Below are 21,315 nucleotides of genomic sequence, written 5' to 3' on the forward strand. Positions count from 1 at the left end.
ACACAAATTTACAGGAATACATACTTAACTGCATTATTACTACACCAAACCCTGTGTTTTATAAAACTTTGCCAACAAATATTTGTCGATATACCGCAGAATATAATGCTGAAAAAATCAATGAAATTTTGAGAGAAGTTGTTACTGAAAAATTCTCACTATTGGCTACTTTCAAAAGAATGCAAACTGAAAGAAATGACACCAAAGCATAGCTGCTTTGGTAATAAATTCAATCCATTTTGCTGCAAATATTCTAGATCCAAATTTTAATGGAATTTATCTTAATAGAGAAGAACAAATACAAGGAACAGAGTTTATAGACAATATGGCTACTGTAACAAGCCCAGATGAGTCTGCAGAGGTGCCCTTTATCGATCTAAAGAAGGGTTATTTGGAAAACTATATGTTTTAAAATCCGTGGAAAAACTATTCCGTTGTATAGTGGAAGGAACTGTACAATACATTTAAATATTTTAAAAGCTTGTTCTCAGAAAATTCTCAAAATCGAGAATATTTTCCTATTTTTTTTTTCTCGAGAATTTTCCATCTCTATATCTTCCAAAAGCATCGTTATTGAGTTTAATAGTTATAAAGTTATTGAATGAATTGATGCAAAGAAATATTACATTGTAATAACAATTGATATTTATTTATTTTTAATCACTGTCTATTCAAATAACATTCAAAATGGTTTGACTTCCACTCATAGCGTTGTATTCCGCAGAAGAACATAAAACTAAAGTCGCCCAAGTTCCAGGTTTATTCGGAGCGGTTTCTTCTATGTAAATGACATTATCCCTAACAAAACAAAAATATTAATAGTAATTAATTTATTAAATTTGATCTAAAAGAACTTACTCTGCTGGTGGTAATATTTTCCATAAAAATGTTGTGCTATCCATATTTATCGATTTAAAAATTGCCCTTTTTTTTCGTTTAGATGTGTTATCTTTGTTAACACAATTATTCATAAGCTGATTAGTCAATACTTCTATATCACTTACTTGCAAAATTGTGTTAGTGTTAGAGGAAATATTATTAGGCATGGTTTCAGAACATTTCATTGAAGGTGATTCAAACAATGTTGGGATGTAATTTACTATTTCCGGGGTTTCTTCTGTTGCCGAAACGGAGCAAATCGCATTTTTAGTAGTTAAAATTTTTAATACTACTTTTTCATTTGTATTTACGATATCTTTTTCCCAAGATACTTCGGCCTAGAATAAAAATTAATTCATTTTCTTGATTTGTATACTAAACATATATTACCTTATGTTTAAGACATGATAATATATTCAAACCGTAACCATCAGAAATCATTTCATCATTAGGTAAATAATAAACAATTACATTGTGTTCATCTGGTTTGATGTCGGTACTTTTTACTTCAAAGGGGACTGTAAAGATTTCGGCGGATTCTAAAATAAAATCTGTTTTCTCAAGTATTGGGTTTTGATGATTTTCGGGATTATAGGCTTGTTTTATTGCTTCACTAGTTGAAATCCATTCGGCTTTATCAGTTTTACTTCTAGAAGTGATCTAAAAAGAATATAATTTTATTTTTATATAAAGGGAGAATAAAAATAACTTTTTTAATATTTACCATGAAATTAAATCCGGTTATATCAGATTTTACGTTATTTTGTGTGTAAGTAACTATGAAGTTTAATTTTTCATTACATTCTTCTAAATTCGATGGAATTACCGGAACTAATTCTATACTATTTTCACCTGTGGTTGCCCTCAAAAATAGCTCACTTGTAATTTTTGGATAATCCACTAGTCTTGCCTAAAAGAGTATGTATATTGTTGACTTATAAATAAAGTTCAAATTATTTACCCCAATCGCAACATTTTTTATCGTATTATATTTAAAAGGTGGAATTGTAAATACATAATATTCTTTTACTCCAATTATAATATCCACACAATACTTAGGATTTGAGGAATCTTCAAAAACATAGTCTAATGAATCGGCATTGTCGAGGTATAAAACTTTATAACACACTTGAAAAGTTTTCCCATCTAAATCAACTTTTCTATCTGAAATTTTTACTTTTCCCACAAACGGTATTCCAGGATGGACTCTTCCATTCGGCGTTAATAGTTCAATATTTATATCACATGGATATACCGATTTATAAGCAGATATAAAGCCCGATTCATTTAGCTCGCTTTTTGTAACGGAATCGGTAATTGTTGCATTAAATTCAATTTTCTGAAGAATCGTTGAATCAATGTTGGTTAAATCAATATTTTTTTTTGCACAACCGTCTTTTAATTCTTCTCCACCAATAACATTTTCAATTATATCTGAGTCTGAATCTGTCATTTTGTTTTTAATAAGATTTATAGAAAATAAAACCTCGCCAGTTACCGGTTTTTGATTTGTATACAAAGCACAGACTTTTATTGTAACATTACGATCGTTTAAGTTAACAAATTCCGGAAACTTTAATATGACTTGAATATCGTTTGGCACATGTGGAGGAATTACTTGGAATTCTTTTACCATTTCATTATTGTTTATATTTATCGACCAAATTCCCTAAAATAAAAGAAAAAAATGTTGAAATGTTTTTGTAAATATTAAAATAATAGGTGTTTTTTTTACAACTGGATCATTTTCTTTTATTTCATACTCTAAATGAAGTATCCCAACAGTTGATTTAGGATCTTTCCATGAAATAGTTTCCTTTTTATCGTGATCCAGTATTGCAATATCTTTTATCTAAAAAAATAAAAATAAAAACTTAAAATGGTTGAAATTAAATGTTAATTTTGTTAATACTTCATCATTAACTGGTTCTGTGTATTGATTACTTGAAAATATTCGAATCAGAATCTTATCTCCAACTCTATAATGTAATTTATCCATTTGTAATTGATAATTTGGCCGTTCCGCATCAAAAACGGTAATTATACGTGAATGTGATGATACTAAAGGAGAACTATCCCCTTTTTTGTTTAATGTTATTGTTAAATACGTCGCTCCAGGCATGATTCCAGAAAAAGGTGGTACATTTAATTGAAAACAAGCATATTCTAAAAAATAAAGAATATTATTTTATTATTATTTTTTAATAACTTACCTTTTGTTATTTCAAAATTATCTTTAACATCGGTATAATTAAATCCTAATGTTATATCAAGTGGGTAATCTGAATTTTGGGTTAAAAGGCATATTGTCGTAGGACTTCCAGAAACAACGGATTTAGATACGGTCAAAACGTATTTTATCCTATTAAATCAATTATTTTAGATCTAGACAATTTTAAGGGGATTTTTAACGTACCCAGATGAAGATTGAGATGTTACTAACGTCCCAACAAAAAAGGAACATAATAAAATTAATAAATTCATTCTTGATTAGTTCTAATAAGGAACTAAATAAAAATTGTGTCTTGATAAGTCTTTTATGATTTTTTTTATCAACACAAATACGATTTAGCACTTTTTAATAGATCTATACAAAAACAGCAATTTCACGGAATATTTTTCTCTTTTAATTCGATTAATTATGATTACAAAAGACATAAAAATGGAATTAAATTTTCCAAGAAAATGTAATTAATGATATGTTGACACAGTCAATGCGAGGGAAATGATTTGGGAAGGATAGATACTCTCTCACCTTAATAGTTAATTAGAGAGAGTAACCAGAGTTGATATATAGTTAACCAGAGAATTTGTCAAATATTTTTAAAAGATTAAGATATTTAACATTTTTGACTTTTAGGTTTCGGAGATTTCTTTTCAGAGATGTTTCTGATTACGGCCAAGTGGCGAAACTAGTTGGACAAGATACTCTAATAAAAGACCAGTTTAAGTATTTCTAGGTACTTCTGTACAGGATGTCCCAAATTCGTTGTCTCTGCATTTTTTTGCTATGCTTTATTTTCGAGATTTTACAAGTAACATTGCTAGAGTTGGCGTTGTGCTTTTCGCCCCAGATATTGAAAAAACAAAGTTGTAGAAGAAACACATGTTTTAGTAGTGCTTAAACATGGTGACGTTTAATTAGATTAAACTTAAACAGATTACATACAAAAAATACAAATAAAGATTTTCAAAAATTTCTTTAATATTTAGATGTAGGTACAAAGATTAATGCATAAAAATTTCATTTTGAAAACACTTAATAAGTACATTGTTTCCATCAAAATTTCTTAACGATCAATCGCATTATCTCCTTCACAAACGGGTACTTTGTAACTTTGGGACACACTGATTTCCGGTGTGTAATAATCAAACAATTTTACAATAGAGTCAACTCTATTTTCGACAACGACAGTTTCTTCTATCACAAAAGGTACACAAATTTCGTTCGAAGTTAATTTGTCAAAGTAAAAAACAACTTTGTCATCTATCAATTCGAATTTCTTCACTTCTAAAATTATTTAAAAATAGTTATTATGCTGGAAATAGTTTTGTGCGAAATTTACCTTGAACACTTCCTCTTAATGCCAATAAAGATGCTTGATCGGGGACGTATCCAGAAGGCATAGAAACTTCTAAAAGTGCCATATTTGAATGTCCTTTGGCATTATAAGATACGCAAGGTTTTATTTCGAGTAAAGTGCACTGTTCTTTTTTGGTGGCTGATTTTGCAGTAACATTAAGTTTTAAAGCTTCAACTTTTGGTTTTTCATTTATATTAAATTTAACTGCAGCCTAAATAATTTTACTTTGTAATTAAAAAAAAAATAACGAAATAAAAACTTACTTGTCCAAGAACACAACCATCTCCTTTAACTTTAACTTCAATTACTTCGGGAAATTCTACCAAAGGAATTTCCACTTTACTATCCCTAATTCTTTTTCTAATTTCAACATTCTTCTTTCCATTTTGTTTCGTGGACACGTCAATATCTAAGTTAGGTTGTTTCTTATTCACTAAATTAGCAAACCGAGACATTCCGTCCAAAGCAACCACAGAATCTTGAGTTGAATAATATCCACCTTGAGGATTTACTTGGGTTTGTAAATATCTAACAACCGAACCAGCGTGACCAATGTTTTCGGGTGTCGCCGATTGTAATAAAGCCAAAAGACCATATCCGGCTACTTCAACATCTTGTGCACCCGAAAACCACCAACCAGTATGTTTCTTTTGCCAAAAGATTTTGCCATCTTCAACATCCGCGGCATCTAATAAAGTTTTTATGTTTGCGTTAGCTAATTCTGGAAGATTCATCAATGATAAAGCATAAGATGAGATTGCCATTGTGTAATTATCTGACTTATCGGCTTTTGAAATACATTCTTTAATTTTTGAGTAAACTTCATCTGGTACTTCGATATTGGTTTCTTTTAAACTAACAGCTACGTATGATGTTAAAGCGGACGTTTGGTTATCTTTGTCGTTATCAGCACCCTAATTGAAGATAAACAATAAACTTCATTTAATTAATAATTATTTAAAAAAATATATATTACCATTGGATGGAAAACATGCGAAACAAATTCAAAACAACCATTCGGATTTTGATGTCCCAGCATCCATTTAACAGCCTTATCAATAACCTCATCATCAATATGAATGTACTCTTTCATTAATCGGAGCGTTCTAACAACAAACGCAGTGAGGAACATTGAACCGTTTTGGTCAGATTTACCAAACGCCGAAAACGAACCGTCTTCATGCGAATAACCCAAAATTCTTTGGTAACCAGTTTCCATATTTTTTAAAGCTTTTGCTTCAATTTCTTTGGTAAGCGCATCATTGGCTTTCAAGTATCTTAAAATGTAGAGATTCGGAACTAAACCAGCCATTGTTTGTTCGCCACAACCGGATGGGACACGTAACCAATTATCTAAATTTTCAATAACTGGTCCTAAAATATCTGAACTAATCGTTATAGATCCATCGATGGTATCATTAACAACTCCTTCTGGTAAATCAATAGTCCAGGTTACGTGATCTGTTCCTAATGAGTCGTTAGCACATAACAAAGCACTTCTTACAATATCACTTGGATAACCTTCAGCTTCAACTTTCACTGTTTTGTAAATTAAATCTCTTTTTACGATAATCTTTTCATTTCCGCAATTTTCCGTTGCGTGAGGATCCATTTCCGCTGTTACGCTAACGTTTAAAACGCCAATTTTTAATCCTTTAATTTTATAAATATGGGTTGAACTGTCTCCAGCTTCAACACACATGCTAGTTGTTTTTTTATCAGCCCCATCGACTAATTCCATTTCATCATTATCGCCAAGTGTTAACCGAACCGGTACGCTATGATTCATATAATTAAAAACGGCTACTGGAAGATGCATAATTTCCGTGTTTCTTTTAATGGAATATGGCATTAAAACGTCCGCAAAGAATGGTTTGAAAACGTTTAATTCAACAGTTGAACTTAAGCCGACTCCTTTCGATTTTGAAACGCATAAAGCTTTCGTCACCCAATTTGTTATACTATCTGGTGCTGTACGTTCAATGACGGTTTGTCCTTCACTGCAAGAATTAAAATTATTTCAATTTGTGATTGCAAAAAGGTATAATTTGTATCTACTTTGCTGGTACTAAATCCCATAGGAATGTTTCTGGGAAATAAGTTCTTGCTGGTGAATTTGTGGCGCTGCCCCCTTCTCCTGCACTTTCTTTGTTCACTACTTCATGATCCACTACAGAAGTAGTTGTTAAAACTGGTTCTAAGGAAGCGACTTCTTCATAAGCATATTCTTGAAAACAGAAAAATAAAAAATACGTTACCTCTATTTAAACTAGGAGTTGAACTTGACATTAACATTATTCCATCAGATTCTGGACTTCTATTAAAAGCTGGTCCAGCAGCTGCAAAGGCTGTTTTTGTACGGAAAACTTTTTAAATAAATTTCGTTATTCACCACCACCAAATTTTAAATACTCTATTTTTTTGATTACTTACCTATTGGGTGGTGTAGAAAAGTATGCTTTTCGCATGGTTTTGTCGTCAATTGTTGATTGGAAATAACGCCAACGTGTACGTTTTGGAAAATGTTACTAGCATCCGTTCCTGTAATTGGTCTCCAAACTGTCTCTCGAAGTTCATAAGGCATTGGCACGGTTGTTGTTCCATTTGAAGAATCATTTACTACTTCTTCTTTACTTTTTTTCTCCTCCTCCAAATCTTTTTTGCTCATAACACATTGCCTTCCTTCATAGTAATAATAGGGATATCTTCCGTATTCAGTTGGACCCAAAATTTTATCGACGGTAAATTCATCCGGTGGTGATTGGAAAGTACTAGCTTTATCAATTCCAGTCAAAGCGCATAACGAATCTTTTCCCGTTGAGATTTTTAATGAAGCTTTTTCGGCAGGTTCTAAAGTTTCTTTATTCCATTTTATATCAACCTAAAACAACAATTTAAATAAATTCAAAATTTAATTCTTGTTATTAATTCTTACCATGTTCGGTAAACATTTCTGAATATCAACATTAACTTCATCGACAATAACTTCACCATTAGTAACATAATACACAAGTAATTTCGCTTGAGTGTAAATTTTACCATCAAGTTTCACTTTGATTTCAAATTCACCAATTGGAACATCATCGCTTTGAATGAATTCGTGTTCACCTTTGAAAATATTTTTGAAATTCTTCGGATTAAATGTTTCACCTTTTGCTTGCACATCAACATGTCCGGTTTTCACAACATCGTATCGCGATATAAACTGTAAATATAAAATATTGTTTTATTTTATTAAAATTGAAATAAATTTAATGACGTTAGTTTACCATATAATTAAATGTTATCTTTTCGTCTTGTTTAATATGATTGAGTGTATAAAATACTTTAAAAGTGACATCTTCACCACAATGTCTTGGTAAATGTTCATCAACGATTTGTATGCTATTGTTGCTATTAGAATAAGAAGGGGTTAAATACATTGTTGGAGAACTTTGGTAACGTCGAAAATCTTCATCATCCTCATTAGTATTAAACTTGGGTAAAGTTGCCTACAAATTTTTAAATAAATTTATAATGAATTAAATTAATATTGTATTTTTCGTAATACTTCAACATAAACTTGTCCTTTTGAAAATTTTTTTAAAGGAGGAATTGTGAAATAAACATTTTCGCTATTATCCATAACGATATCTTGACAATCGGTAATTGTTGCATTAGAATCCCAGGTGTCTCTGTGTTTATAACATATTTTCAATACTTTTCCATTCAAATCCACCTTTCTATCCTTAACATTTAAAGTACCCTGATAAGGTAATCCAGGTTTTAATGCCGTGTTTGAATAATCAAAATAAACGCGATAAGGTTCCGTGTTCATATAAATATAACCATTTGCATTTTGTGTTTCTTCCGTTCCTTGTTCCGTTACACTTCCGGACACATCCAAACTGAAATGCCTCGATCTGTTTATTTCCAAATCTTTCACAGGTACATGAAGTGTTACACATCCATTTTTCAGCTGTAAATTCACAAAGAAAATGTTTATTAAAGTAAATTTGATAGATAGAAATGTTTACCTCTTCTGATTTACTAACAGCAGTTGCTTCAACATTATTCCTATAAAAATAATAACTAGCTCCTTTAGCTTTAATTACACCAACTCCTTTAACAGGACGTCCATAAGAATATTTCGCGCAGATTTTAATATCGATGGTTTTATCATCGATGTAGAAATTGTTTGGATGCTCCAACGTAGTTTGAAAGCGTGGTAAAACATAAGCCTCCACTTGGAAACCAAGGTGAGCGGTGTCATTAATATTTAACGACCAATAACCCTAAATAAAAGAAAATATAACTAATTATTTAAGAAAAAATTCAAAGAATTTCTTCGAAATGTATTTTTAGGTGATATTGGTAAACATTAAGATTAAATAACAAGTCTGGAGTTCTTGATAACGAAGAAATAAATTATCCCATTGGTTTAAGATAAAGTAAAGATGCCGAGGTTATCTTCCAAATTTTAGTTGCTATACACTTCTAAAATTATCATAAAGCATAAAAATAATTATTTTTTGTTTTACCATTGGAGCGCTGTCTTGTAATTGATACTCCAATTGAGCTAAACCATTAGAAGTAGTTATATTTTCCCACACTTTAACTTTATTTCTTTGAGGATTGAGTAAAGTTGCTTTAGAAATCTGTTAAAAAAATTTAAAAAAAATAATTTCCATTTTACGTAAAAGTAAAAGTAGTTAATTACAATTTTATCAATTGATGGTGTCATATCAAAGTCCAACGCTAAAATTCTAATTTTGATTAAATCTTCAGGTTTGTATCGTCCTCGATCCGTTTCCACTAAAAGAATGCTTGATGTAGAAAAAATTGTGATATCTTCTTTTCCGGTTTTTTCGTATGTTTCGCCATCAATTGTTAATTGAATTTTTAAAGCATCTCGATTTTGGATATATCTTTCAGATTCGGATACTTTTGGAACGTCCAATTCAAAACATTGATAATCTAAAAATGTATGAAGAATTATTAACAATTCTAGATCAAGTATTTTAATTATATTATCTTTTAAGAAAAATATTAGAAAACGCCTAAGAAAGGAAGCAGAAGACAAATTGGAATTTGGGTTCTACTTTTCGTTCAATAAAAATATAATATAACGCTGAATTACAATTAAAACTAGAATTAACACTAGAGTTAGAACTCAAATCATTCGAATTTAACCGTACGTCTCTTAAGACGCACGGTTAAGACCTTTTTCCTAGCAAAACTTATCCTTTGCAAAACTACCCAATGCCTGTACTATTAAGCTATATTACATATAGTAATCTATTACTATATTCATATATTACGAGTTATATGAAACTCCCGGTATGTATAAAAATGCAAATTTAAAATTAGAAATAAATAACGCAATCTATTGTAAAATAGACCACCGCCATGGGAATATGCTGCCAATGAGGATATTTAAAACTTTTCTTAAGCAACTAGGTATATATATATATATATGTATGTAGAAATATTGAATAAGAAAGCATGGTTAAGCAAACTTAACAACATTGTCTTGATCCAAAAAAATTAAGAAGATATTGAAACTTGGAAAACTAAAAGTATGATTCGAATACTATCATAATAATATTAAAATCGATTTAAATTGTATTCATTATGTAAACATTATAGAACTATGTATAATAAATAATAATAAATGAAATTATAATATATTAAAAATGACATTAATTTTTGACAATGACAGTGTATTTGAACTGTCACTTTTGACATTTCTTTCGTTTTATCTCGTGATTGTTACCAAACGTTTAATATTAATAAAACTTTTAAAAAAATTTTTGGAGTGACGTCAAAAGTACAAAATAATTATTAAATAACGATGTGTGTCACGGTTCTTTTTTTAATTTAGGAACTTCCACATAATCTACAAAAAAAATCTCATGAATGAATTCAACGCGCATCATGTTCTTTTTTTAAGGTCAACAACGAAAGTTTTGTTGTAAAAAGAACAAAAAATCACACACTCAAATACAATCCCATCAAGGTTAATAACAATGCTTGAAGTTAAATCAACAAAATAATAACGTTGGTTTTAAACAATATTGTTAAAAAAAGAATAAATCGAATCGGTTTTGAAATGTGTTTTTACCTTTTGTAACATCGAAACTATTTTTGCACTCATTTCCGTTACATTTATTTTTCGTAAATGTAACATCTAATTTTGCCGGTAATTTAGCATTGTTTAGTGTTAAACAACCGGTTACTTTTCCTTCCGATATCATCGATTGTGGATAAGTAAAAATATATTCAAATTTCTCTTTGGTACTATAAATTAAAAAAAATTAATAAATAAATTCAATTAAAACAGATTGTTTTGTGTTTACTTCGAATTTTCAGTTTCATTCTCACACAGCACTAACCCCACTAACATTAACAATTTACACAGTAGTAACGACCTCATCTTTACTTCGATGTCGAAGAACTCAGTCAAACTGAGTTGAAACCGGCGAATGCAAGGCTATTTTATAATTTTATATGAGTATAAACAAATGTTTAAAAGAGGTGGACAAACAGGACCGGTCTCATATTTAAAATAAAATCTCCTTGAACTTATACAAAAGAATAACACCAAATCGTCTCAACATTATGTTAATTATTATTATCCAATTAAAAACAAATTAAAAATCGTTTTGAAACGTTTATAATGTCGTAATCGTCCACCTTTGTTACAACTAACAAGTAAATACTAATTTTAATATTAATTATCTTTTCTATGTAATTAAATAAAAAGGTTTTAAAAAAATACCTGATGTAAAAAGTAAGCATCAGTATTTTATAGTACGGATCTGTTTAATAACAATTACTACCTAAATGACCACATACAAAATCAAAAATTCCGACGACGTTCTTTTACGAGATTACCCGTTTCTTGTAAATAAACATAAACATTGATAAACGAGAATTATTGGAAACGTATATGACGTACTTAACTCTTCTAGGAGACTTATACACGAGAAACTTATTTACATAAGAATAAGAACTGGTTTCGTGATGTCTCAACTCTCTTAAGATCGAAAAGAAAACGTTCCTGGTAAAATCAGAGTCGACCTTCAAACTTCCCGACATTTTTAACAACCTTTTGACACGTTCTGTTATCAAGTGCATGTTCTTGGAAATTCAAAAAAATATTGCTTATGGGAAATTGAAAACAAATGTGTTTACAGATTTTCGCTGTTTTTTTTATTTAATACCTCTTGTATGTTGCAAAAATAAACATGTTGATGACATTGAAACCTTTATTATATGGTAATGAATTTTTAATCACGATTTTCTAATTAAATTAAAATTTACATGTAAGCCAAAGAAAAATAAATCAATCAGTTACTTTCATTCAAATTTTACCTGTTCTTGTAAACTATTAAATCAATTCTTATTTGATTCTGACAAACTGATACTGTTTTTGACAAACAGGAATGCATCCCTAGTCGAAAGTAGAAGAAGAAGAAGTATTTAAAAGTATTTAAAGTTTTGTTAGTTAATAACGCAACCTAATCTAAATAACATGATCATATTTTTTAAGGAGTCTATAAAACAGAGTAAATTTTTAAATCATTATCAACAGCCAAATCGTAGCTCCAAAAATGATGTGATAACATCGCTTGCTTCGTTTCTCTCTGGATGAGCCATAATGTATTTTAATCTATCCCATTGATATACACCGAGTATTAGTAAATAAGTGGATATTTGTAAATATTTTTAATTATGGCTATCTCGCGGCCGGAAGTATAAACATGTTAGTGTTTATAAACACTAGTCGACAAAGACAGGTGGTACAGCATATACTTGGGATAAACAAACGTGTATAAAAGTCTTGTAATGGCTCATACAAAGACGAGCGAAGTGAACGACGTTGATAGATCGTTGGAAAAACCCAACAAAATTCACTGTAATTAAGCAATAAAAAAAAACAGTAAAATTTTAGATGGCGCACATAATCATATAGTTACTTTGGTTACCTATCTTGTTAATAGCATAAAAAGTTGAAAACTTGGAACTAAAAGAAATTCAGTAGTCTCTCTATTATATTGAATTAGAAGTATTCGGTTCCAAGGATTAAGAAGATGTTGAGTTGTAATACATTTAATCTTCACTATTGATTATGTAGTTAAAAAAAATAGGTTGTTATATTTAGTTCTCGCCGTCCTTCACAGGGGACGTTGAGCCGTCGGTCCCGGCACCAGTCGAACACCTCTGGTGTCGTTAGTGGTAGTTAGCCGCCTTTCCTCCTAAGGGGATTGACCGTGTGATTAACGATCACACGTCGGAAAAGGCGCACCGTTACGAAACTTCTAGAAAGAGGAGGCCAGGGCTCGATTTGAGATGTAGCGCCGTTGAATTGATTGATACTTAGTTCTCAGCTGCATTGTCTGAAAATATTGTGAATTCATAAATGAACTGATTTAAAGTTTAAATTTACTTCTAAGATAAAAAAAAATCTAAAGGCATTATAGATCTCACGTTATGCCTTTAAACTTAGTTATTATAGGATCGTTTTCTATCAATATATATGTTACTCTTTCTGTTATTTCTAAACAATTATTAACTGTTTAAGAGTTAACAGAGCTGGAAAAGTGTTTTCGTTATTTCCATAACTGTCACTGCATTCATGATTATGATCAGTTACTAAATCGGCCAGCTCTTTGTCTTTCAATTCAGAATCATGTGACTCAAGTTGCTCTTCAATATCTAACAGTTGTATGGTGGTCACTAAAACTATTCTTTGATGTGCCAACATTTGGTCATATTTTCTTCCAGCAATGTTGTAATTTGTCCAGAATTGTGGTAAAGTCTTTAGCCACCTTAAAACCAGCAGCAATTTTTTCATTTGTGGACAAAAAAAGTTCTTGAAGACATTTTTTTTCAAAAGGCTGGTCTCATCTGCATAACCTGTGGGACATAACCACCATCTTAAACTATCCCCTTTACAGATCCTTAATACAGCTTTGCTGCCTCATCGGCCGAAGCAGACTCGTCCATCAATTTCAAATGGAAAAGTGTGATGATTTTTAAATTTCTCGAACCTTTACTTACGACAAATGGTTTATAAGAGGTATCGTTCATAAAATTGATAGCTTTAGCTCTAATGAAGCAGAGCTTAGAATGGCTCTTTTTTAGTTTGAACTTGTTCTTTAAATCATTTTCTCTTTTTTTCCGATAATTATGAACACTTTTTAATCCAAATTAGGCGCTAATTAGGCAACATTCATAAGCAAAATAGAGAACACTTTATAGTAGTGCCCTCTATCGTCAAATAGATCTTGATAAAAATTATTTCGTTTGCCTCGTTGCAAATCGGTCCAAATTTATAATTTCAAAAGATATAAGATAAGATTTTAGTTCGAAATTTTACTTTTACTTATTTTAACACACATCAAAATTTTTTCAAATTTTAAAATGATTTTTATCACTAATATAAAATAATTTCACTAGATGGCGATATGATCATATGTTTTTGACAAACGTCAAAATTTCAACACAAAACCATTTTTAACCGTATTTGTTTAATCCAAATGCGGTATTTACTTAAGTTTATGTAATTAAATTTGGAACAATTAAAACTATTTTAATGCTGTGATAAACTACAACCAAAAAAATATTCGTGTGTGATACAATGCCGAAGTGCTTTTATTACGTACTTTTTCTGGTATGGTTCAGTTTCTCAATCCTGTCCCATAACCTCTTATTTCACAGCGGTTTTTTGTTAACAAAGAAAGCTATCGAGAAAGTCGCCGCTTGTAATTATAACGAAAAGATTAATAAAAACTCGGTTGGAGAGGAACGATTTCCTGATAAATGGAGCGAGAAAGATTTTTCGATGTGTTTAGACCAAAAAGCCAGGGTATTGTTGGTTGTTGTTGATGCATTTCGATATGATTTTAGTCTTTATAATGAAAACATTACGAATCCTTTACCTTATGAGAACAAAATACCTGTTATTAATGATGTACTAAAATCGAAACCAGAATCTACAAGATTGTTTAAATTTGTTGCTGATCCTCCAACAACAACAATGCAAAGATTAAAAGCTTTAACAACAGGAAGTTTACCTACGTTTATTGATGCTGGTTCAAATTTTGCTTCAACAGCAATAAAAGAAGACAATTTTATTAATCAAATAGTTATTAATAATAAAAAAGTTGTTTTTCTTGGTGATGATACTTGGTTGGGATTATATCCAAATCAATTTCTTCGACAATATCCTTTTCCATCATTTAATGTTATGGATTTAGATACTGTAGATAAGGGAGTTAGCAATAATATTTATGAAGAATTAAAAAAGGAAGATTGGGATTTATTAATTGGACATTATTTGGGAGTTGATCATTGTGGACATCGATATGGACCTAATCATAAGGAAATGGCAAGAAAATTAACTGAAATGAATGAAGTTATTGGGTAAAAAATAATTAACCTATATTTTTTTTTAAATAAATCTAATTTAATCTATTTTTAAACTAAATAATTGATTTGAGACCATTTCAATGTTTATCAAAAAAAATGTTAATGTAATTTTGATATTTGACAGTTGCTAATCTAACTTTTTTATTTTTTTCTCATACTAATTTCTTCTACCGAAATTTGTGAAAATTAAATATAACGATTTTTTGAAAAATAATGAAATGGTTTTAATAAGAATCAAAAATGCTTTCATTTGATACCAAACATGATATAGGTATTTGGGTTCAAAAATTAAAAAAAGTTAGGTTAGAAACTGTCAAATGTCAAAATTAAATATAACGATTTTTGATAAATATTGAAATGATCTTAATAAAAATCAAAAATGGTATAATTTGATACCAAACATGATATGTTTTGGTTAAAAAATAAAAAAAAAAGTTAGGTTATAAAACTGTCAAATAATCGCCATTTTTTTCTTTTTTTTGTAAAAATTAAGATATCTCAATAACGGTTAGAGATAAATAAGTCGAGTTTGGGTTCATTTTAAAGCATTTTTAATTTTCTGTCCAGTTATGTTAAAAAAGAACACCTTTATAACTAAAATTTTTTTTTCTTTATATTTAATTTTGACATTTGACAGTTTATAATCTAACTTTTTTATTTTTTAATCACACTAAATTATGTTTGATATCAAGTTAAAGGAAAGGTTCTTAAACTAATTTCTTCTACCGAAATTTGTGGGTAAGAATAAAAATGTTCGGTAAGAAACTGTCAACTGTCAAAATTAAATATAACGATTTTTTGAAAAATAATGAAATGGTCTTAATAAGAATCAAAAATGCTTACATTTGATACCAAACATGATATATTTAGGTTCAAAAATTTAAAAAAATTAGGTTAGAAACTGTCAAATGTCAAAATTAAATATAACGATTTTTGATAAATATTGAAATGATCTTAATAAGAATCAAAAATGGTTTAATTTGATACCAAACATGATATGTTTTGGTTAAAAAATAAAAAGAAAATTAGGTTATAAAACTGTCAAATAATCACCATCTTTTTTTTTTGTAAAAATTAAGATATCTCAATAACGGTTAGAGATAAATAAGTCGAGTTTGGGTTCATTTTAAAGCATTTTTAATTTTCTGTCCAGTTATGTTAAAAAAGAATACCTTTATAACCAAAAATTTTTTTTTCGTTATATTTAATTTTGACATTTGACAGTTTATAATCTAACTTTAACCAAATATATCGTGTTTGATATCAAATGAAAGCAATTTTGGCGGAATTTACGATGATTGTTAGTAGAAATAAAATTAAAATTAGAAACTTGGAGGTTATAGGCATAACGATTATTTCTTTTAAGGAAATTAATTGCTGAATTACCCGACGATGTAATTTTAATGGTTATTGGAGACCACGGAATGACAACAACAGGTTCAAAAATTTTTATTTTATTACATCCAATTCAATTATATTAATTTCAGGAGATCATGGTGGTGAAACTGACATGGAAATCCTTTCAACTCTTTTCATCCACTCAAAATTTCAATTAAACTCACCACAAACTCCCCAGTTAGATTCTGTAAATCAAGTTGATTTAATTCCAACAATATCAATAATATTAGGCGTTCCAATACCGTACAGTAATGTAGGTTCTTTAATTTTAAATGCTTTACCATCATCGATTTCTTGGCTCGAATTGTCAATATCTCTTTGGATGAATGTTAAACAAATCACTGATTACGTTTTAGATTATTCAAAAATGTCGGATGTTTTTAATGCGGAACAATTAAAAGAATTAACATGGAATTTTGAACAAATATCTCTAGATCGTTTGAATATCAACAAAAATAATTTTAAAATATTTTCAGAACAAGCGCTAAATTTTATCGATAATACACGAAAAATGTGTCGAGACGTTTGGGTTGAATTTAATCCTTTTTTAATGGCACGTGGTTTACTTTTATTGGCAGTTATTTCCGTTTTCGTTTATAACATTTTAGAAGGGGTTAAAACGTCTTTGTATGATTTTTGTCGAAAAATTTCTTTCGCTTTATACGGAAGTTTGTTTTTATCGATTATAATAGCTTATTTTAGTTATAATTTCGGAATCGTTGATAATTTATTAACATCCTTTATTTTTATATCCGGTTTTATAGCTTGTTTTATATTTCCGACGTTTCTTTGTTTGCAATGGGAGGATATCGCGGAAAATTGGAGTGAAAGGCGTAAAGAAAACGGACGAGACGATTTATTAACTCGTTGCGTTTTAGCTTTAAGCATTTTCGCTTTATTTTCAAACAGTTATATTATTCACGAATCTTATGTCAGTTTTTATTTATTAAACGCAGCTTTGTTTATTAATTTATTAGACGGGGGTTTGAAAATACGCAATAAATACAAAGTAAGCAAAACTAAATTAAAACGCAAAGTGTTAACAACAATTTCAGTTTTAATTGTGATTTTTTTGATTATATCTCGCATTTCTTTTCATTATTTTCAATGTCGCGAAGAACACAATTGTAAAAATGTTAATGATAAGCAATCAGAACCTTCGGATTGGATTTTTAGTGTTATTTCAATTATTGTTATTATAACATTATCTAGGGTTTGGTTAAATTATTGCGGAAACTTAACTGGTTTAAGTCCAAATGTAATTTTCTTTCGGTACACTACACCAATGTTAGTTTTTACAATAAGTGCTTTTTGGGCTGTTAATTCGTTTCCAAAACATGGTTTAACAAAAAATTTGCCTTCTTGGGGCGTTGACGGTTTTGCTTTAGCTTCATATGTAATTATTTTAACCGGAATTTTTGTAATTTATTTATTCCCAAGCGCTATTTTTGTCTTTTATAATGATCCAAATATATCGGGGGAGGGAGACAATTTAATTACCACCGTTTTCAAAACGTTAAAAAGTAAATTTGAAAGTAACTCGAAACGTGATGAACGTATTCCGATGATTTGGGGGCTTGGAACTGCTTATAGTGCCCCATTTATTATGGTAACAACTTTATTAACTTTACTGATTGTTCTTTTAATTGGAATTGGACATACACCGGCTGTTTTAATGATGTTTATTAGTTTGTTTATTATTATGGGGATAACTTCGATTATTAGATATGAAAAATCTTTGAATTTAGGTAACAAAAATTATTTTATTTGAGCCAATATTTTAAAGCAACTATTTTTAGATCAATTACTCGATGTTCCATCATCACTTGTAGCAACATGGACTTTATTGTCATCATACTATTTTTATGCAACCGGACATCAAGCTTCGTTTTCAAATATCCCATGGACAGCCGCATTTGTCGGAACTGGTGATAAATTAGATAATAATTTCATTCCGGCCACTTTAATTATAATAAATACTTTCGGATCATATATTTTAACTGGTTTTACACTTCCAATGCTGCAATTAGCTCCATTGGCTATTTACAAAATATTCCCACAGCTAGAAACCAAACTGGGAACTTTAAAAAAGGACATTGATAAAGGTGAAATGTTAATTTTCGAGAATCAAGATTTTCTTTTGGGGAATACAACCAAATTGTGCATTAAATATTTAATTTTTCATGCTGTTAGGGTAAATTAATGTTTATTTTTAGATTAAAACATATTTTTATACCACTTTTTGTTTTTAGTTATTTGCTGCAATGTTATCTTGTACAATTCACTGCCGTCATTTAATGGTTTGGAAGATTTTCACCCCAAAATTAATTTTTGAAAGCGTTTCGATGTTGGTCACCATCGTTTCAGTATTACTTGGATATTTATTTTACGTCCGCATTGTAAAATCAATTTCAAGATTTATTACAAGTATAGAAAAACAGAGTAGATGATTTCTGTTTTTCGCTGAACCTTAATTTTTTAACACAAATTGTTACTGCATTAAAATTGTATAGAATTACCCAAAATGGAAGTAGAAATTTTTTGTTATTGAAGTGTATAGATCACAGAATCAGTCACTGCCAATGCAAAGCATTAAATTGTAATAATTTATGAATATTAATAAATTAGAGTGAACCTACCTCAAAAAAAAATCGTATTTTTTTAAACATTTAAACTTAATAAACCCTATTTTTTCCTTTATTTGGTTACTACAAAAAATACACTGATATTTTTTAAAATTTAATCAAGAAAATCATGCTTCCAAGGGTTAAAGTGGGTTTTAGACTTCGAGAGGAAGTGTGAAATTGACGCGCTACCCGAATTGAAGATTACGAGAAAAGTTTAGAATTACCAAAAAGAAAGTTTCAAATTACACTGCTGAGAATCCAGACTTCCAGATATTGTTCCAAATTACATTGACCAATTTCCAAGTAGCAAGAAGAAGTCTTTACTTACACTGACGAATTGAATTGAATATGTAATGTAATGGTTAAACATTTAACATCTTTCAAAATTAATACATTTCAAAAATTATCAACAAAACTAGAAACAGCTTCCCTTAAATCATCAGTAATTTCAAAAGGATCTTCGGTAACAGTTTCATAAATTTGCCGTTCTTTTAAAAGAACATCACTTTCCCCATATTCTTCCATTAACACTTCAAAACAAACATCTTCACTGTCAATCATTCGAATAAATTTTTCATTTTTGTTTAAATCCTCAATAACATCATAAAGCAAAACTAAATCTTCATTTTCATATTTGTTACTATTTACCAAGCTCCAAACAAATTCTTTTTTTGTTTTGTATAATTTTTTTAGCTTATTTTGGTTTTTTATAACATATTCCGAGCAAATATCTAAAAGGGCTTTACAATCTGTAGGAAAAAAAATTGTTTTACAAATTATTTTTAATTGTTACATAACAAACCTTTCTGTTTAGCCCTTCCACGTCTTCTCCATACGCGTTTGGGACGAACATATTGAATAGGATTTCCATTATGACGTAGAAAATCACTGGTAAGTGAGGGTTTTTTATCTGGATCTCGTTTCAATGAAATTAAAGGTGGGATTTTACTGTTTAAATATTCCACTAACTTGAAACGAATGCTTAAAAGAAAAAAAACATTAAATATGAAAACTATAGTATGCAAAATCCGTAATCAGAAATATTAGAAAATCACGAAGTACTCAAGACTGGTAATAGAAATATCAAATATTTTTGATCATTTATTTTACTTGGAAGAGTAAAAGCAATAGATGTCTAGGTTACCTATACAGTTCGACAACCGAACGGTAAAGAAAATTATACATTTGAAATAACTCTAATATTTTTGCTGGATGCCTGTTTGCTTAACAATAGCACTTAGATACCTCAGCATCGATTCTAGTGGGTTCCAGATTACAGAGACATTGAGGGCAATGGGAAGGCGAATAAGCTGACCAAAGAGGCCGCGAAAATGCTTTTCATTGGACCCCAACCCGGTTGTGGACTACAAAAAAGCGCACCCAAAACAAGTAATCAATAGTTGGAAGGCCTCGAAGGTAGCCTTACGCTGGAAAGAACTTCCAGGTCACAGCCAAGCGAAGAGTATCATAACTCCGTCGCAAAACAAAACCAAAAAGGTTTTATGCCTCAGCAACGGGGACACTCTCAGGATTCCTGGCTGGCCATGCGCCCCTGAAATACCACCTCTTCCACATTGGACAAGCTGAGGATCAAATTGTCGACTTTGTAACGACGAGTCAGAAACGGCTGAACATATATTGTGTAATTGCGTTGCCAGAGGCCGCCTATGACACAAAATTTTCGGTAAAGCTCTTTTGACACCTACCAACATAAAGGAACAAGACCTTGGAGCAACACTAAGGTTCATTAAGGACCTACATTTGCCCTAAACCTTTGAAGGACTAAAGTTACAATAGATTTTATAGGCCATGGTGACGAGGGGGCACTTTTGCTTTTACTCTTCTAGGTGAAATAAATCATCAACAATATTTGAAATTTGCACAACCATTCTTGAGTAATTCGTGATTTTCTAATTTTTCGGTGGGTGTTCAAATACGGATTTTACATACTGTTCCCTTTACAAATAGTTATTGTAATAATTATTCAATTATTTACTTATCTAATTGAAAGCTATTTTTTTGAACTTCTTCAGCTACTGAAGATTTAAAGTTTTCTGTGACTTGTTTAGGTAAAGGAACCATGTTCAAGAAGTATAATAAAATATCTATGGGTAAATCGTTCATCTTTTTACGTAAGATTTGAACAGTCTAAAAGAGATATTCCATTAAAAGTGTTTAAAAAATTTTTAAAAAAACACCTTTTCGTATTGTTCTTCTGTTGAATCCTGATTAGAATACTCTTTAATTATGTGTAGAGCTTCATCGAGAATTTGTGGACGATCTCGAAAATGCTGCTTTAAAACCATCATTAATAGCGTTTGAGGATCTTCCATTTTAGTTTAAATTGTTTGAAGTTTATAAAACGTCAAAATATTTTTTGTGGTCGCTTATAGAGGGCACTCTTAAATTAT

General features: G+C 30.0%; 4 protein-coding genes across 7 annotated transcripts; 1 reads left to right on the forward strand and 3 right to left on the reverse strand.

The window, feature by feature from the left end:
* Positions 1-622: 622 nt before the first annotated feature.
* On the reverse strand, positions 623-3,383 carry LOC111422873 (murinoglobulin-2-like). The gene is made up of 9 exons (XM_071197354.1): positions 3,296-3,383; positions 3,093-3,241; positions 2,792-3,045; positions 2,615-2,731; positions 1,841-2,548; positions 1,604-1,789; positions 1,270-1,539; positions 859-1,217; positions 623-798 (listed from the first exon to the last, which is right to left on the reverse strand). Exons 1-9 carry the CDS (start codon positions 3,361-3,363, stop codon positions 672-674), a joined length of 2,238 nt encoding a protein of 745 aa, XP_071053455.1. The 5' UTR covers positions 3,364-3,383; the 3' UTR covers positions 623-671.
* A 679-nt stretch (positions 3,384-4,062) lies between these two features.
* On the reverse strand, positions 4,063-10,917 carry LOC111422865 (alpha-2-macroglobulin-like protein 1). 4 transcript variants are annotated; one of them, XM_071197944.1, is made up of 15 exons: positions 10,802-10,917; positions 10,567-10,742; positions 9,163-9,419; positions 8,984-9,100; positions 8,480-8,737; positions 8,014-8,421; positions 7,733-7,954; positions 7,399-7,668; positions 6,897-7,344; positions 6,722-6,802; positions 6,522-6,660; positions 5,440-6,463; positions 4,727-5,377; positions 4,446-4,674; positions 4,063-4,390 (listed from the first exon to the last, which is right to left on the reverse strand). In XM_071197944.1, the coding sequence occupies exons 1-15, from the start codon at positions 10,876-10,878 to the stop codon at positions 4,170-4,172; spliced, it is 4,578 nt and encodes a 1,525-aa protein (XP_071054045.1). In that variant the 5' UTR covers positions 10,879-10,917; the 3' UTR covers positions 4,063-4,169. The 4 variants fall into 4 exon arrangements, with proteins under 4 accessions (XP_071054045.1, XP_022911888.2, XP_022911887.2 ...); XM_023056120.2 differs by having other exon boundaries at positions 6,722-6,811; XM_023056119.2 differs by having other exon boundaries at positions 6,722-6,829.
* A 3,023-nt stretch (positions 10,918-13,940) lies between these two features.
* Positions 13,941-18,915, forward strand: LOC111422795 (phosphatidylinositol glycan anchor biosynthesis class O). Its single transcript, XM_023056030.2, has 5 exons — positions 13,941-14,873; positions 16,246-16,316; positions 16,367-18,025; positions 18,077-18,471; positions 18,530-18,915. The coding sequence occupies exons 1-5, from the start codon at positions 14,089-14,091 to the stop codon at positions 18,725-18,727; spliced, it is 3,108 nt and encodes a 1,035-aa protein (XP_022911798.2). The 5' UTR covers positions 13,941-14,088; the 3' UTR covers positions 18,728-18,915.
* Positions 18,916-18,978: 63 nt separating this feature from the next.
* LOC111422902 (uncharacterized) lies at positions 18,979-21,289 on the reverse strand. The gene is made up of 4 exons (XM_023056175.2): positions 21,103-21,289; positions 20,901-21,052; positions 19,707-19,885; positions 18,979-19,653 (listed from the first exon to the last, which is right to left on the reverse strand). Exons 1-4 carry the CDS (start codon positions 21,235-21,237, stop codon positions 19,301-19,303), a joined length of 819 nt encoding a protein of 272 aa, XP_022911943.2. The 5' UTR covers positions 21,238-21,289; the 3' UTR covers positions 18,979-19,300.
* Positions 21,290-21,315: the final 26 nt, after the last annotated feature.

The sequence above is a fragment of the Onthophagus taurus genome, chromosome 7 (genome assembly GCF_036711975.1).
Source record: "Onthophagus taurus isolate NC chromosome 7, IU_Otau_3.0, whole genome shotgun sequence".
Classification (NCBI taxonomy): Eukaryota; Metazoa; Arthropoda; class Insecta; order Coleoptera; family Scarabaeidae; genus Onthophagus; species Onthophagus taurus.

Coding starts and splice junctions, on each gene's coding strand:
- LOC111422873 (XM_071197354.1), bottom strand. CDS start 3,363: ATGAATTTATTAATTTTATTATGTTCCTTTTTTGTTGGGACGTTAGTA. Junction 2,732..2,791: donor CAGAACCAGTTAATGATGAA/GTATTAACAAAA, acceptor TTATTTTTTTAG/ATAAAAGATATTGCAATACT. Junction 2,549..2,614: donor TAAAAGAAAATGATCCAGTT/GTAAAAAAAACA, acceptor CTTTTATTTTAG/GGAATTTGGTCGATAAATAT.
- LOC111422902 (XM_023056175.2), bottom strand. CDS start 21,237: ATGGAAGATCCTCAAACGCTATTAATGATGGTTTTAAAGCAGCATTTT. Junction 21,053..21,102: donor CAGAAGAACAATACGAAAAG/GTGTTTTTTTAA, acceptor TATCTCTTTTAG/ACTGTTCAAATCTTACGTAA. Junction 19,654..19,706: donor TGGAAGGGCTAAACAGAAAG/GTTTGTTATGTA, acceptor TTTTTCCTACAG/ATTGTAAAGCCCTTTTAGAT.
- LOC111422795 (XM_023056030.2), top strand. CDS start 14,089: ATGCCGAAGTGCTTTTATTACGTACTTTTTCTGGTATGGTTCAGTTTC. Junction 16,317..16,366: donor CCACGGAATGACAACAACAG/GTTCAAAAATTT, acceptor TATTAATTTCAG/GAGATCATGGTGGTGAAACT. Junction 18,472..18,529: donor TAATTTTTCATGCTGTTAGG/GTAAATTAATGT, acceptor TTTTGTTTTTAG/TTATTTGCTGCAATGTTATC.
- LOC111422865 (XM_023056119.2), bottom strand. CDS start 10,878: ATGAGGTCGTTACTACTGTGTAAATTGTTAATGTTAGTGGGGTTAGTG. Junction 4,675..4,726: donor ATGGTTGTGTTCTTGGACAA/GTAAGTTTTTAT, acceptor AAAATTATTTAG/GCTGCAGTTAAATTTAATAT. Junction 4,391..4,445: donor ATTAAGAGGAAGTGTTCAAG/GTAAATTTCGCA, acceptor AAATAATTTTAG/AAGTGAAGAAATTCGAATTG.